The sequence below is a fragment of the Simochromis diagramma genome, unplaced genomic scaffold (assembly GCF_900408965.1).
Source record: "Simochromis diagramma unplaced genomic scaffold, fSimDia1.1 OVJJ01000685.1, whole genome shotgun sequence".
In the NCBI taxonomy this organism is placed as follows: Eukaryota; Metazoa; Chordata; class Actinopteri; order Cichliformes; family Cichlidae; genus Simochromis; species Simochromis diagramma.
The window spans coordinates 5,725,090-5,739,181 of NW_024387477.1; the positions used below are offsets into that span (position 1 = coordinate 5,725,090).

The 14,092-nt window shown below is 39.8% G+C and overlaps 2 protein-coding genes across 7 annotated transcripts; one reads left to right on the plus strand and one right to left on the minus strand.

The window, feature by feature from the left end:
• Positions 1–1,693: 1,693 nt before the first annotated feature.
• On the minus strand, positions 1,694–7,097 carry lsm11 (LSM11, U7 small nuclear RNA associated). 2 transcript variants are annotated; one of them, XM_040015514.1, is made up of 4 exons: positions 6,571–7,088; positions 5,900–6,039; positions 5,742–5,825; positions 1,694–2,221 (listed from the first exon to the last, which is right to left on the minus strand). In XM_040015514.1, exons 1-4 carry the CDS (start codon positions 7,022–7,024, stop codon positions 1,895–1,897), a joined length of 1,005 nt encoding a protein of 334 aa, XP_039871448.1. In that variant the 5' UTR covers positions 7,025–7,088; the 3' UTR covers positions 1,694–1,894. The 2 variants fall into 2 exon arrangements, with proteins under 2 accessions (XP_039871448.1, XP_039871449.1); XM_040015515.1 differs by lacking the exon at positions 5,742–5,825 and having other exon boundaries at positions 6,571–7,097.
• On the plus strand, positions 6,745–13,611 carry thg1l (tRNA-histidine guanylyltransferase 1-like). Of its 5 annotated transcripts, none has more exons than XM_040015518.1 (7): positions 6,745–6,852; positions 7,598–7,795; positions 7,883–8,059; positions 8,157–8,326; positions 8,410–8,498; positions 10,170–10,277; positions 12,233–13,609. In XM_040015518.1, the coding sequence occupies exons 2-7, from the start codon at positions 7,608–7,610 to the stop codon at positions 12,392–12,394; spliced, it is 894 nt and encodes a 297-aa protein (XP_039871452.1). In that variant the 5' UTR covers positions 6,745–6,852; positions 7,598–7,607; the 3' UTR covers positions 12,395–13,609. The 5 variants fall into 5 exon arrangements, with proteins under 5 accessions (XP_039871452.1, XP_039871454.1, XP_039871450.1 ...); XM_040015520.1 differs by having other exon boundaries at positions 7,682–7,795; XM_040015516.1 differs by lacking the exon at positions 6,745–6,852 and adding an exon at positions 7,313–7,375 and having other exon boundaries at positions 12,233–13,611.
• The last annotated feature ends 481 nt before the right edge of the window (positions 13,612–14,092 follow it).

A 14,092-nucleotide genomic window follows, 5' to 3' on the forward strand; every position in this document is an offset into this window, starting at 1 on the left:
ACAAGCAACTTCACAAATAATCAGTATAAAATTAAATTTTTAAACACAGTTTGAGAATTAATTTTTTGCACCAACAAGGTGATTTTCACAGATCTATAGGTGAAAACCTGACATATCGCAGCATAGTGTGTCCTTCAAAATTTTAAAATGAGAAAACTGCTCAAGTGGAGGACAAAAGGGGTGGAACTAAACTAGAGATTAACAGTATCTGAAAGTCATGTCCTTAAAAACTAAAGAAGTCTGAACTCTTATGCAAGCAGTCCTCTGAAGCGTAGAAGTGGTCATACCAAATATTTACCTTAACGCTTGTTATAATTGTGCAAACTCTGATTTGCCTTGCATATTGTAACCCTGTATGTTTGCATGTTTGAATAAACCTGTTTCCAGGTTTCTTAGCAATATATAAAGAAAAGACCTTTGCACAGGACTGTATTTCAATTGTTAATCCAAACTTAACAGTTATAACTCTAGCTCTAATTTTAGCCAGTGAGTTTATCACTTTTTGATCATTCAGCTTGTCCATTATTGCTGATTAAGTAACTTTTCTTGTGAAACCAGTTGTGGTCCACGTAGGTCTTTAATTAACTGTACTTCTGTGTTTTCTGATAAGTTGAGCTAATTCCAATTTACCCGCCGGGTCCTGCAAAGGTAGCCCAGGCTGAAAAAACACTGATTATAGAACACAAGAGAATAAATCAAGAAAGCAACGAGCCAGCTGCAGCTCCTGAGCTCAACACATGCTTTGAACCTTTTGCACTTTCAGACTATCGGGACTTAAGGAATGCAACAAAATCCTTTTGGTGTTACAGTTAGGGAAGCGCTGGATTCTTTTATTTGTCAAATTTATAGTCTCTCCCAGTGCAAGTGATGGCCTCATTACTCTGGTATAACACACACAAGAGACAGATGTTGCAGTTGTTGCCACAATTAGACCACACAATCAGTACTGTGCTCTGCTCACACTGCATCAAGGATTGTTGGAACACACTTTTGTGACAAACACAGCTTGCATTAAACAATTGACCCCATTTTTTCCCTCTCTGGAGAGGCCTTTTAAATGGGCTACACTAATAATATTCTGATACATTATATGAAAAGTAACGTTATATACAGTAAATGAATAAAAGCTCACCTTACTCATAGAACATGCCCCACTTATGACATAAAATATATGGAAAGAGGGTCAGTCTCTAAACAAATTAAGAGACGCTGAAATGCAGAAAGAAATCTGACGCAGACCCAGAAACATTGCAGCGACGGTCGTTCTGTGCCACTCATCATCCAAAACTAACCTCTGTCATTTAAAAAGGAAAAAAAAAATGCAACATCTTTACAACTTCTAAGAGATGCAGTAAATCGTGCTTTTATGGGTAATGTGCCCATTAAAGAGTAAAAGCAATCTAAGACGTCAAGACAAATGACAGCTTTTGAGTGCCATCTGCAATCTCGAGCTTCACAAACTCAATTATTCATAATGCATTTATGAAGTCCGCTGAGACTGCGCTGTCATTCCCATTCAAACTAGTGGGGAAATGCAACATAAAGGGACAAGCTCTTTGAGATGACAATGGCGTGTTCGATGGCTCTGGTGTGTTTATGGTGCCACCTGCTGGGAGACAGCCATTTCACTGGGTTTCCTTTACAGGGTGTCAAATAAACTAAACAGGCAAAAACAAAACACACACAAACACACTTTTCCGTAATTACAACTGGAAAGCTTTTATTTATCAAAAGCAAAATCATTTCTCTGGTGGGCAAAGACAAACCTCCATATCAATATGATATAAATCATCAGTCTGTGATCCATCTGAATCTCTAGAATTTGTCAGTACTAGTTAGCGCAGATGCTCCAAAAACCCTGCTTTGTTGCCCAGGATCAATGTAAGAGTGAAAATCAGAGCGGCTGGGGGTTAACCAGGATGACATTCTCACCACGGATGAACAGCTGGTTGATGTGGCGCGTATGGACCTTGCCGTACGTCTTGGTTTCTTTCTTCTGGCGAGCCTGTGGACTTTGGACCACGAGCAGTGTTTTGTGTGCAACCTTTTCGGTTTCAGCAGCTCCTGACAGATCTGAGTCTGCTGTCCTGCTGTCTCTTCTCACACCAACGGCAGGAGAAGAAGAACAACTTTCTGGAGTCTCTTTGGGAGAATCTGCAGGCTGCTTCTTCACCGACTCAGCACATTCAGAGGTTTCCTGGAGACTTAGCTTCTCAAAAAGCTGCAGATACAAAGATTTGATCATTCTTAAGATTTTCATCCAACTGAACCACATAAAAGCGCTCCGTGTGCTCTATATGTATATGTAAAAAGACCTTTACAATTTAAGCCAGCAATATTACTGTCAGCTCGCTTGCAAGCATTTAATCAGCAAAGCACAGATAGCTGTTATTATGAAGTAGTCATTAGAAACTTCTAAATGTTTCTAGCTTTCCTTAGAAAATCGAAGGACAAAATTTTACTCGTGTGTGTGTGTGTGTGTGTGTGTGTGTGTGTGTGTGTGTGTGTGTGTGTGTGTGTGTGTGTGTGTATATATATATATATATATATATATTAGGGGTGCAACGATACTCGTATCGATATTGAACCGTTCGATACAGTGCTTTCGGTTCGGTACGCATATGTATCAAACAATACGAAATTTGTAATTTATTTTATCAACTTTCCTTCTGACGATGCTGTCTATGTTGAGCGCTCAGTGAATCTGCATTCGACTACTCCGCCTAGGCTGCACTGTCAAGCGCAGAGCCACTGAGCGTTCAACACAGACAGCATCGTCAGAAGGAAGAGCGCAGGGCAAGCTAGCGAGACAGAAGTTAAGCTCTCCTTGCAACATGGCAAATTGAACCTCCTCCACCCTCATTCAGATCTGGCGTTTGGAATTATTTTGGTTTTCATGTGACGTATGACCCTGAAGGTAAGCGCGTCATGGACTAAAGTAAAACAGTATGTTGGATGTGCCACGCAATGCTCAATTACATGGGTGTGAACTAGTGTGTTAGCGCAGTTAGCTCGTTAACGTGTTGGCCGTCTAGCCCCACGCAGGGGTAGCTCTCCGTGTTGTGGCGTTAACGTCATTTCAACGAGATTAACGCTGACAGCACTAGTGGGAACACAACGAATATGACTGCACATTTACGCCGACATCATCCTAGTGCAAAGACAAGTGGAAGCAGACAAAAACAACAAGCATGCATGCTACAAACTTTACTCGAGTCATTTAGACAGCCGTTAGCACATGATTCTCCTTATGGGGACCTGATATGTTTAATATTGTGGCGAGCTCAGACAAGGAGGAGACGGAGGTATCGTTTGGTCTTGCTTCCCGTGAGCTAGCCAGGGAGCACAGCCGTTTATTGACATCTGCAGAAGAACACTGCCGCTAGCTAACTGCTCAGCGCAGCAACCGCACAGCAACAACAACAACAACAACACACAGGGCGCCCTCTGACCCCGGAAGGACACACCGTCGCAGCGAGAGGGCGTCACCCGTCACTATGGCAACATAAACAAAACATAACTGTACAAACAGAACCCCGAACAGCCCTGACCCGCTACAATATGCTGCTGAGAATATAGCCCAGAAGAAGCGTATAGTATAGCTTTTATTTTGGAAAGAGCCATTTCTCTGTAATAAACTCTCTTTTCCAAAGATGAGTGATTCCTCAATCAGATACAGGGCTTGCAAAATCGCTAGCCCCGGGACGTCGGGCTAGCGATTTTGCAACCCCAGTCGGGCTACCAAAATCTATCTCTGCCCTGCCCGTCGGGCTATTGTAGGAAGGAAAAATATATGTCAATGCTTTTGCATTCTTTCGGAAATGTAGCTGGGTAATTATGTCATTGGCATCGGTGAGCCACTGTCAATATGTGACATATTGAGATCGCGTTTGAATTTGCGCTTGTTTTTTGCTTTCACTTTGCAATCGCGTGAACTGTGTATAGAGAGCGACAGTACTGATTGGTGAGTGATGATAATTTGCGCACCAATTCCTCTGACATCGTCTTATCAATCGTTAGCTTACTATGCAAACATGACAAGTGAAATCTCCCGCAGCAAGCTTAAACATATGAGAGGTTGATCGCGCAGGGAATCGCTGACCGTTATGTGTGTGTGTGTGTGTGTGTGTAAAAGCAGCAGGATATATATTTTAGTTCTGCTGAGCCAAATAAGAGAGGTCAGGGTGAAGAAGTGACAGCCAAAGAAAAGCTTAATACAAAACGGAAAAGTTATGACAAATCAGACTATAAGGCAAAAAGAAAGTGCAGCTTTATGGTTTCATGGACAAAAGAATTTCTGTGGCTGCAATATGACGAGCTATATAACCGGGGCTGCACATAAGTGGTCCGCAGGTGCGCATTCGCTGTCAAAAAAAAAAAAAAAAAAAAAAAAAAACGCGCACAAGATATGAAGTTGCAACGCGTGTTTGCATACATAAGATTTTCTGGAGGAGGACAGACATTTGTTTAAAACTCTTAAAGATGTCGAAGAAGCTCCTTTAAGCAATTACTTTGGTGTTCCTCTACCTCCAAAGAAATGTCAGAAGGAGTCCGAACCACAAAAGAAGCTCGGAAAAGTGGTTGCAGGAGGTGAGCTGGCTTCAAACAAATGATGAACGCACAGAGATGTGGTGCGGAATGTGCCGTGAAAATCCCACTCTAGCGGACAAAAACAGTGCTTTTTATATGGACGCAAACGTGCGTTGCAACTTCTTATCTGGTGCGCGTCTTTTATTTTGACAGCGAATGCGCACATGCAGACCACTTATGTGCACCCGTGTAAATAACATAATGTTCTGCCGGGTGTGTTGTTGGTTTTCTCTCGATTTCTGAGTCGACAAGCGCCTTTGTTACTGGGACCAGTCATTTTAAGAAAGGCCCCCATTAGAACCCATGAGAAATGCAAGAAATGCATTATTGCTCAGTCTGCAATATCTTTCCCAGAACAAACACCAATTGCAAATAACATACTAAAAATAAACCTGAAAAATCTGTTTAGAACAGCGTACTATGTTGCAAAGAGTGAACTACCACTGGCAAAATTTAGCAGTCTTTGCAAACTTCAAAAAGCAAATGGCCTCGATCTTGGTTCCACTTGTCTCTTACCCGTGACTTCAGCGGAAATTTCAAATTCAGGATCTGACACAGACTGATTCATGTCCTACACAGTTCTTACAAGTTCATAGAAATTTCTGTTCAATTAGAACCAAGTATTTGAGTTGATGATTGTAATTTTTATACAATGTTGTAATTTGTTTTTCAACAATTTTTTGATTAATGTTTTGTTTCCTTTACAATATTATACTTTAATGTAGAATATTGTAAAGGAAACAAAACAGGAAACAAAACATCAATCAAAAAATTGCTCTCTTTTTTTATTCGGGCTACTTACATTTATTTTGGGCTACCAAAAACTGAAGAGTCCCTGCCCGAAGGGCTACCAGGGATTTTGAAATTTTGAGAGCCCTGAGATATATTTCTTTTTTTAATTACTTTTGTTTCAGCAACATTAAATTTAAAAACTGTACTTTTGAGTTAAAATATATATTTATAATTTTAATAAATGACAAATTAAAAAGGCATGAACAATTTTTTTGTATCGAAAAAATATCGAACCGTGACACCAAAGTATCGAACCGAACCGTGAATTTTGTGTATCGTTGCACCCCTAATACAGACAGACAGATAGATAGATAGATAGATAGACAGATAGATAGATAGAATGAAAACTCATCCATTACCCGTGTAGTGGTGAGGGCTTTCTCATGATAGAAAGCCTCTCCAAACAGAGGCTCTCTGTACGTTTCATCCACATCCACCATCGCCTGACAGCGAGAGATAACCAACGATTAAGATACGAAATTTGCGTAGTTCAACAATGCCACATGAGATCACTGACCATGTTCCAGAACTTGTCGAAGGCCACGACAAAGCCAGAGCACACTCCCCTCAGACCTTTGAAAGTCCTGACGTGAACTTTGACTCTTATCCTCTCCTCCACGCAGCGGTACAGCTCCCCCAGAGGACTGCCTTTACACACTGAAAACACAAGACAAGCAGGTCGCACAGCTGCTTCTGCCTATTATGATAAATGATACAGGGAATTCAGCTAAAACTGATGCTTCTTTAAAGTAACAAGTAATGCTAAAATTATGAATAAAATATTTAAAAAAAAATACACACACACACACACACACACACACACACACACATATATATATATATATATATATGTGTGTGTGTGTGTGTGTGTGTGTGTAATGTTGTAATGTAGTTTTCATTTTATTGGGGGCAAAGGGGTTCCGGGTATACGTAAACCACAGCTAGGAACCTGCCAACCAATACTGAAGCCATTCTGCGTCTTTTATTACTCCAGTAGTCCTATTTTACTGGGACATTTTATTTTTTATTTTATTTGTCGGTTTATTTGGGGTAGTCTGTCAGTTCTTAGTGTATTCTAATAAATACAAATATCGTATTCTAGTCCCTCCTAAAGTTTAAAGCGGCTCAGTGAAACTGCCCAGGCGGGACTAGGTCTCCAACACATTACATGATGAGTGTTGAACCTACGGGGCATTCTCGTCAAGACATTTTTCACAGGTTTCTGCCTCCTCTTCCTCCGCGTCGTGCCGCTGCTGCTTTCTCCCTCCTCTGACTCAGATACCGGGTTGTTCACCATGAGTTTCTTCAGCCTCTCGATGCGCTCCAGGTCAACCACGCCTTTCATCGCCTTACGCTGCCTTTTCTCCACGTTCTCCGGTTTAGCTCTCCCGCGGCCGCCCTTCAGAAAGCTCTCGTACTCGGCCACGTTGTTGAAGCACTTGATGTTTGGGATGGGAAGCTGCACTGTCGGTGAGTACAAGGCCAAGAGTGGATCAAATTTATCCGAGCAGACGTCCAGTTTATCTGCGCCATCGTCCTCGGCTTTACTGCCAGCCTCCGGCGCTGAGGCCGGGCTGGAGCAGGGTGCTGACAACGTCTCCTTACTGTCTGTATTTACACTTCTTTTTTCCCTCTCCTCCATGTTCAAAACAACCGAGGAATTCTGGGTATTTTGTCGTGTTTATCAACTGGACTACAAGTCCCATAGCCACCTAGATGTACAGTATCTAGTTTAGTTTCTATTTAGGCACAAGATGGCGCTAGAAAGCAAATTACTTTTCGTAAAATCTTTAAAACTTAAAAAAAAAATTCCGCAAAGCATCCAAAAAAATTGAAAATTGAAGCATTATTTTTAAGGTGGCTGAAGAAACGGGAAATTATTTGCGTTTTATTTTAAGTCTACCGTAGCTCCGAAAATTTGTGTTCCGGGTGATTGTAGTTCCGCTACGACACAATTTCTGGGCGGACCGTATACAAACCAACGTGTTTGAATGTGCGGAAGAGAATTATTCTTATTATTTAGATATATTTAGTTTATATATTCTCTAAATAGAGAACTGACATACGTATAACACAGATCATTTTAATAATAACACTTTCCATCATTTGAAGTTATTGAATTTAGTTTTTTATATCATAGTAGTTGTTGTCCGTTTTGACTGAATATTTTCCCACTGTTGACATATAATTTTCGCTCCTTGTGCTTTCTCTTCAGGATCATCCCAATGCTAATTAGTACAGCGAGCAGATTTGGTGTTTCGTGCTGTTCTCTTACACCTTCGGTCCGTCTTTTCTCCAGATCCAGTAACATGGCCAAAAGTAAGTTTGAGTATGTGCGCAACTTCGAAACAGATGACACCTGTCTGCGGAACTGCTACATTGTCGTGAGACTGGATGGTCGCAATTTTCACAAGTGAGTATTCTTCATTTGTGCTAAAACACCAGGAGCTATTTGAATCCAAATTGTTGTTTTGGCGTCTTAATGCATTATGTGTTTCAGGTTTGCAGAGCAGCACAAGTTTGCAAAGCCCAATGACGACAGGGCCTTGGGGCTGATGACAAGGAGTGCACGCTCTGTCATGGAAGAACTGGAGGATATTGTTGTTGCCTATGGCCAAAGTGATGAGTTCAGCTTTGTTTTCAACCGGTCTTCTACCTGGTTCAAAAGAAGAGCCAGGTGCTGATGTTTTACATAATGTTGAATAACATCATTTTCACACAGACATCCTCTAGCATTTTATCTGACTTCATTTTGTCCCCTCTTTTCCTTACAGTAAGCTCATGACCCACGTGGCCTCCCAGTTCTCCTCCTCGTACGTGTTTTACTGGAAGGAGTTTTTTGAGAATCAGCCCCTCCTGTACCCTCCGGGATTTGACGGACGGGTGGTCCTATATCCTAGCAATCGTAACCTTAGAGACTACCTTAGCTGGAGGCAGGCAGACTGTAAGTGCAAATGATGCTCTGAATGGTAAATCACACATTTGGTGTGGTGGAAATATGTCACATTGTGTCTCTGTTTCTTTCAGGTCACATAAATAATTTGTACAACACAGTGTTTTGGATGTTAGTGCAAAGAAAAGGACTCAGCACAACACAGGCAGAGGATCGCTTAAAGGTGAAACACAATTGATTAATGTATGTTTGAGTGTAAACTGGCAGCTGCAAGTGCTTATTAACAGATATAAGTATTTGAAAAAGGTATCATCAAAAAATCATATTAAGGTAATGCCCACATATTTAATGTTGTAAGCATCGATATGTTAAAGACTGTCACTTATAGTCAAGGTCATCCACACAGTATTCAAAGTGTACCATGTCCCAAATGAAGACACACTGGCTTCTACCTACCAATAGATTCCAGCAGCATGTTTTGTAGATCCATATCAGCTGATCATGTGTCAGAAAAAAACAACAGTGAATGCTCACATCTCTCAAAATGTGTCATATAAAGGATAATTGATTGCCATACTTGGTGATTTTTTTCTTTCTGGCTACAGATACGTTATGGTAGGTATAAAGCTTTTCAACTACGAGTATCTGGACTCCTAAACAGCATCAGGAACAAGCTAGTGGCAGTGATGGCTGGTGCTGATATAGTTATGTATTATCTATTACTTGTAAATTAAAAGGTTAATTTAGGGTATTGAATATTGTGAATTAGCCACAGTAAGCAAATCTGCCCTTTTAACATTTCCTAGAAGGAAGGTGAGGTCCCAAAACTATTAGGAAAGGGATTATTTCCATTATTTCCCCACACGCTATAGAAAACTGCCAACCAGAAACAAATAACTCACCAGACCACCAAAAAGCGAGGAAACAGGCGATGAGCCCCCAGTTGGCACAATATGAAAAAGGCATCCCCTTCCCCTGAGTCCCAAGTAGCCATAAGAACAACTTCTTAGTTATGTATTAGTGTTATATTTATTGAACAACAGATTTCCCAAAAATCAGAGTATAAAATGAGTGAGCCAAGACCACAATAACAAACAAGTAGAGCTATCCATCAACACAAACTTACATGACCTGGCAAAAAGTAATAAACCCAAATATATAAGTTTACCTACCCGGACTGTGAAAATGAATAAATTGGTTGATTCGTTAGCTAAGAATGTCTTAATTGTAAAAATTCATCTATCAGTATAATTTCAGTTTAAAAACAAAACAAACATCTTCTCCATTTAATAATATCACTTATATACTTACACAACACTTGGCTTTAGGGGCTGATAAGTTTCAAGGTACTATTTCTGATATTTCATCCGAGTAAACAAAGAGGTTATTTAAAAGATGTAAGCTTTCAGCTACGTCATTGTGAACAATTTATTACTGTGCATTAAAATAGTGTGTACAAGAACAGGTCTGTCACTAGCTATGACAGCTGCTACAGACTGACGCAGCTGTCCTCTGGAAATCACCTCATTCTTGTGGGGGCTGTCTGGAACCAGCTGATGGGTTTTGGGTGGATGTTTAGGCAGCATGAGTTATTTATTTATACCTTATCCAACATTCATGGTTCATAATTCCTACGTAATAATCACAACAACAAATAATAACAAAAAAATGACAGAGTGGTTTACTATTTATTTCTTGTTGATTTTCTTCTAGTTTTAATTCCAAAGTAAAAGAAACAGCCACTATATATAACCAGCGGTTTGGTGGGCGGTGGTGTTCCTGTCATGCTTTTGTTGTAGCTGTTTATAAAACTGTACTATCTAAAGACCATGTGAGGGATTGTGTAGCTACACACCTAAGTTTGGATGTCTCACAGTATTTCTGCCTTTTTCAGGGAACATTGGCTGGAGATAAAAATGAGATCCTCTTCACAGAATTTGGTATCAACTACAACAATGAATCTGCCGTCCACAAGAAAGGTACCACCCTCATCTGGGAAAAGGTGAGGTGCTCAAGAAGGGTTTTAAATCTATTCCCCTATTCTGTGGGCTATCTACTAAACTCAAAGGATAGAAACAAAGTATAGATCCTATCACGCAATTATCAGTCCGATACCGATACAGGCATTTTGTGTCAATACTATTGATATTTTGATCAGTCCGCCCACCTCCATTCATCAGGTTAGGTATGCCTCTCAGTGAAGTGCAGGGACACGCTGATCCAATCAGTGCGGTACATGTGCAGCCCTGGACATCCATGGCACGAAATCTATTATTGCTTAATCTAATGTGCATGAACGCCACTTGTCCCTGTAAGAAATTGGACTCAGTCTGCATGGGGGTTCAGTACCTAGTTAATATGTCAGAGTTTTTTGTTGGAATTAACCAGACGAATTGCTCCACCTGCGGCAATGCACCAAATTCTGTGTCAAAAAGTTAGGGCAAAACCTTTTAACAGTTTGAGGTGACGTCAGAACCTGTACATAGAAGTTTGTTGTTGTCCAGAAATTGAATCCAAGGTTTAAAAAAAATGCCTAAAAACCTGAATTCTTTTAAATAGCCAGCAGGATCAACTCTTGTGCTTGCATAAATCAATTCCCTTGTTATGAGGTTTCTCATTCACATCACGTAGACATTGCTTAAGATTTGTCTGCCATATTGGACCAGTAGGGAAACGTGTATTCTTCTACTGGTTGGCAGTGGAGTACCTGGAGGTTGCTGGATCTTCCTTGGTGAAATATTTGCAAAGAAGATGCTGCACCCAAAAGCTCATAGTGATTGCTTTGGTTGCTAGCAGGTTTCCAAGGTTGCCTGCAGTTCTTCCTGTTTGTCCACAAGCTTTTGCTAACTACTAGCGTAACAGTAATAACTTGAGAAAGTGTGACGCAAATTGGATAGGGGGAAGATTAGCCTTCAAAGTAAAAGTCGCACCTTTTGAAACTTTGAAAGTCCTACCTTAACATAACACATGGTTTTATTTATTTATTTATTTAAGTTATTCCCAAATTTGCTGTGAAATAGATGTTAAAGCAGGGTATGTATTTTAGAATGGCTGCCTTGTGGTTGATAGATTGCTATTGTATGGTGCAACATCAGTTTTCTTCTCCGTCACATCCACCCCTCGCTAGTCAGATCAGGATTTATAACACCAGTCAAAATGCCTCTCTCCCAAACTCAAAAGAGTCGTCCACAAACCAGGTCATGGGTGTGACCATATTTTATATAGTCTGTGGTTGTTTTTGCATGTTTAAGCACACTAACGGCTCGCTTTTTCAAATGGTGTCTGTTTTTCTTCTTGTTAGAAGCAGTGAAGTCTGAGATTGAAACATTAAAATCACCACACTGCCTTTTTTCCCTTTTATTGGTATTTCTGTTGTTGTACATGAAAGAGAAATGTCAGCAGCTGCATACACTTTTTTTATTGCACATGACCTCACATTGTGGATGGAGTGTAAGAGAAAAGAGTTCTGCCACTAACATAACAAGAAGCCATTTTTAGAAATTTCTTTTTCATGTAATAGTAGCATTTCCTTTAATAGGACATTTATTTATGCAGTTAGATGCTCCTTGGTTGTGAAAGGGAAATTTAAACTCACACAAAAACAAAGAAAAGGAAAGAAGAGATTTTCATAGGATCAAATGTATAAATAAATAACAAAGTATAGATCACTATAATGTGTAGTGTGTCAGGCTGCCACTTGCTGTGGCACCGGATGTAGACCTGACACTAACTGCAGGAAATGCTGGTTTCATAGAAATTTAAGTTAGGTTGCATCACACTGCACCAGCTCCTCTGAGGTTTTTTTTTTTTTTTTTTTTTTTAAATGCACTCAAAACCAAATCCCACAAAATAATTTTACAGGGTTTAGGTACCGGACTAATTGCTTATGTACTGCTTATCTATTCTCCAAATGTTGAACTACTTATATTAATCAATTTTCTCATTTGTCTTATCTAGCGAGATGAGACTGTCATTAAACGCACAAAGCTGCCAAATGGGGAAGAAAAGGACATGCCCGTCACACGTAGCAGGAGGAGGGTAGAGGCCTACCATTGTGACCTTATAGGAGAGCAGTTCTGGGAGGAGCACCCAGACATCCTGGAGGATGACAACTGCTAACCGAACTTTTCCTGTTGAAGGAGAACAACTCTGAACGCATCTGACCTCGGAGGTGGAAGCGGACCCTTTTAAGCAGCCACTCCAGAGCTACAGCTTTATATTGACTTTGTGTCAAATGACATGTTACCCATGAAGATCCAATGTATTCTTACTTTCATATATAAAAATGTTCCTAAGATGTTGGAACTTCCCTTCTTTGACTGCATAATGATATCTGTCATGTTTAAAGAAAAGCAGATGTGAGTGTTTTAATAGTGTGATATCTATTTACTCCTGCATGTGACTCTCCTAAGGTTGCCTTTCCCAAAATATGCCCTCATCTGATACCATGAATGACATTTAGAATACTACCAACACTTGATCTTTCAGTACATTTGACATATTTTCTCTTGGCCTCCTGCTCTTATTACTCAGGGGTATTCAGCATGTGTCAAATCTATTCTACCTTAAAATTCTAATCCTTGAGTTTTAATACTACTTCTGCAAAGCATTCCCTTGCAGTGTCCAGTAAGAAAAGAAATAAGCAGAGTAAAGCAGAAATCAATACCTTGACAGGAACTCACGGCCTTGTCTTGAAGCCAGCTTACCATTTAGAGACGTGAATGGGCTGCACTGTCATCGGAGCTAAGAATACCTCACACACCCTGCATACACTTTATCCTTGACATGTGCACTGTGGGGTAGTTATCATCACACTTATAAATGACCGGCTCAGTATGAATGGCTGCTGGAAGCCTAAACTAGTAGGAGCCTACTGTATGTTGTTACTTTAGGTGGACTCAGTTACAGTTGATATTTTTGGTTCTGTGACCTTGTTAAAAGCATTTAGCTGTACTGTATTTTATGTAATTAGAATTTAACTTTCTAAGCACAGATGTGGAGCAAATTCTAATACGGAGGCCTTTTTGTTTCAAATATACAGCGGTCATTATCTAGAATGACTTCATGAACAATTATATACAGATACAGTTATATAGTAATTAAAATATCAGCATATACTATGTTATACTGTATGTTACTTTAATAACATATATAATCTGCATGCCTGAGTCATTGGCAAACAGTCCGTCCAGTGGTTCAGCGTGTGGCCTAGAAAGTTCAGATAGCAGAACATGTTAGAACAAGTGGTGCAGTTATTTAAAGACAGCATATGCAATGCCAAACATTTACTCACAGGTCTACTAAGTTAGACAATAAATTCAGGAGTGACCTAAATTTAAAGCTTGTGTTTATTTGATTTTTTTGGTTAGTCCTTCAGTTCTGATAAGGTTACTAAGCTACTGGTAAAATGGCCAGATGGTGTGTGATAACGCCAACTAAATTTAAAACACAGTCATTAGGTCATTTAAAAAGGAAAACACACAGCCACTGGACCCATGTGGGTATTTTATGGCATTTTTCAAAAGGTCTAGTAGCTCATTGTCCAGACTATCCTTTAATTATAACACTGAAAGCTTTTTTTTAATTAACTGAAAAACAAAAGAAATTTCTGTATTGCATAGTGAAAAAAATTAAACTTTTCTGTCATTTAATGGTTTATTTATTACCTAATTACTTTGGTGTAGTATGAATGGTAATCAGAGAGGTCTTCATTAGTAGGAAAAGCTGTAAAACTTATGAAAATACAGTTAAAAGTTCAAAATTTATACCCTCCTTTACATTTTCCAAAGCAGTCCAGAGATTCTGGTCCCCGGGCCT

Coding starts and splice junctions, on each gene's coding strand:
- lsm11 (XM_040015514.1), bottom strand. CDS start 7,024: ATGGAGGAGAGGGAAAAAAGAAGTGTAAATACAGACAGTAAGGAGACG. Junction 6,040..6,570: donor TGTCTTGACGAGAATGCCCC/GTAGGTTCAACA, acceptor TTGTGTTTTCAG/TGTGTAAAGGCAGTCCTCTG. Junction 5,826..5,899: donor TCGACAAGTTCTGGAACATG/GTCAGTGATCTC, acceptor TCTCGCTGTCAG/GCGATGGTGGATGTGGATGA.
- thg1l (XM_040015516.1), top strand. Junction 8,060..8,156: donor TGGTTCAAAAGAAGAGCCAG/GTGCTGATGTTT, acceptor TTTTCCTTACAG/TAAGCTCATGACCCACGTGG. Junction 8,499..10,169: donor AGGCAGAGGATCGCTTAAAG/GTGAAACACAAT, acceptor TGCCTTTTTCAG/GGAACATTGGCTGGAGATAA.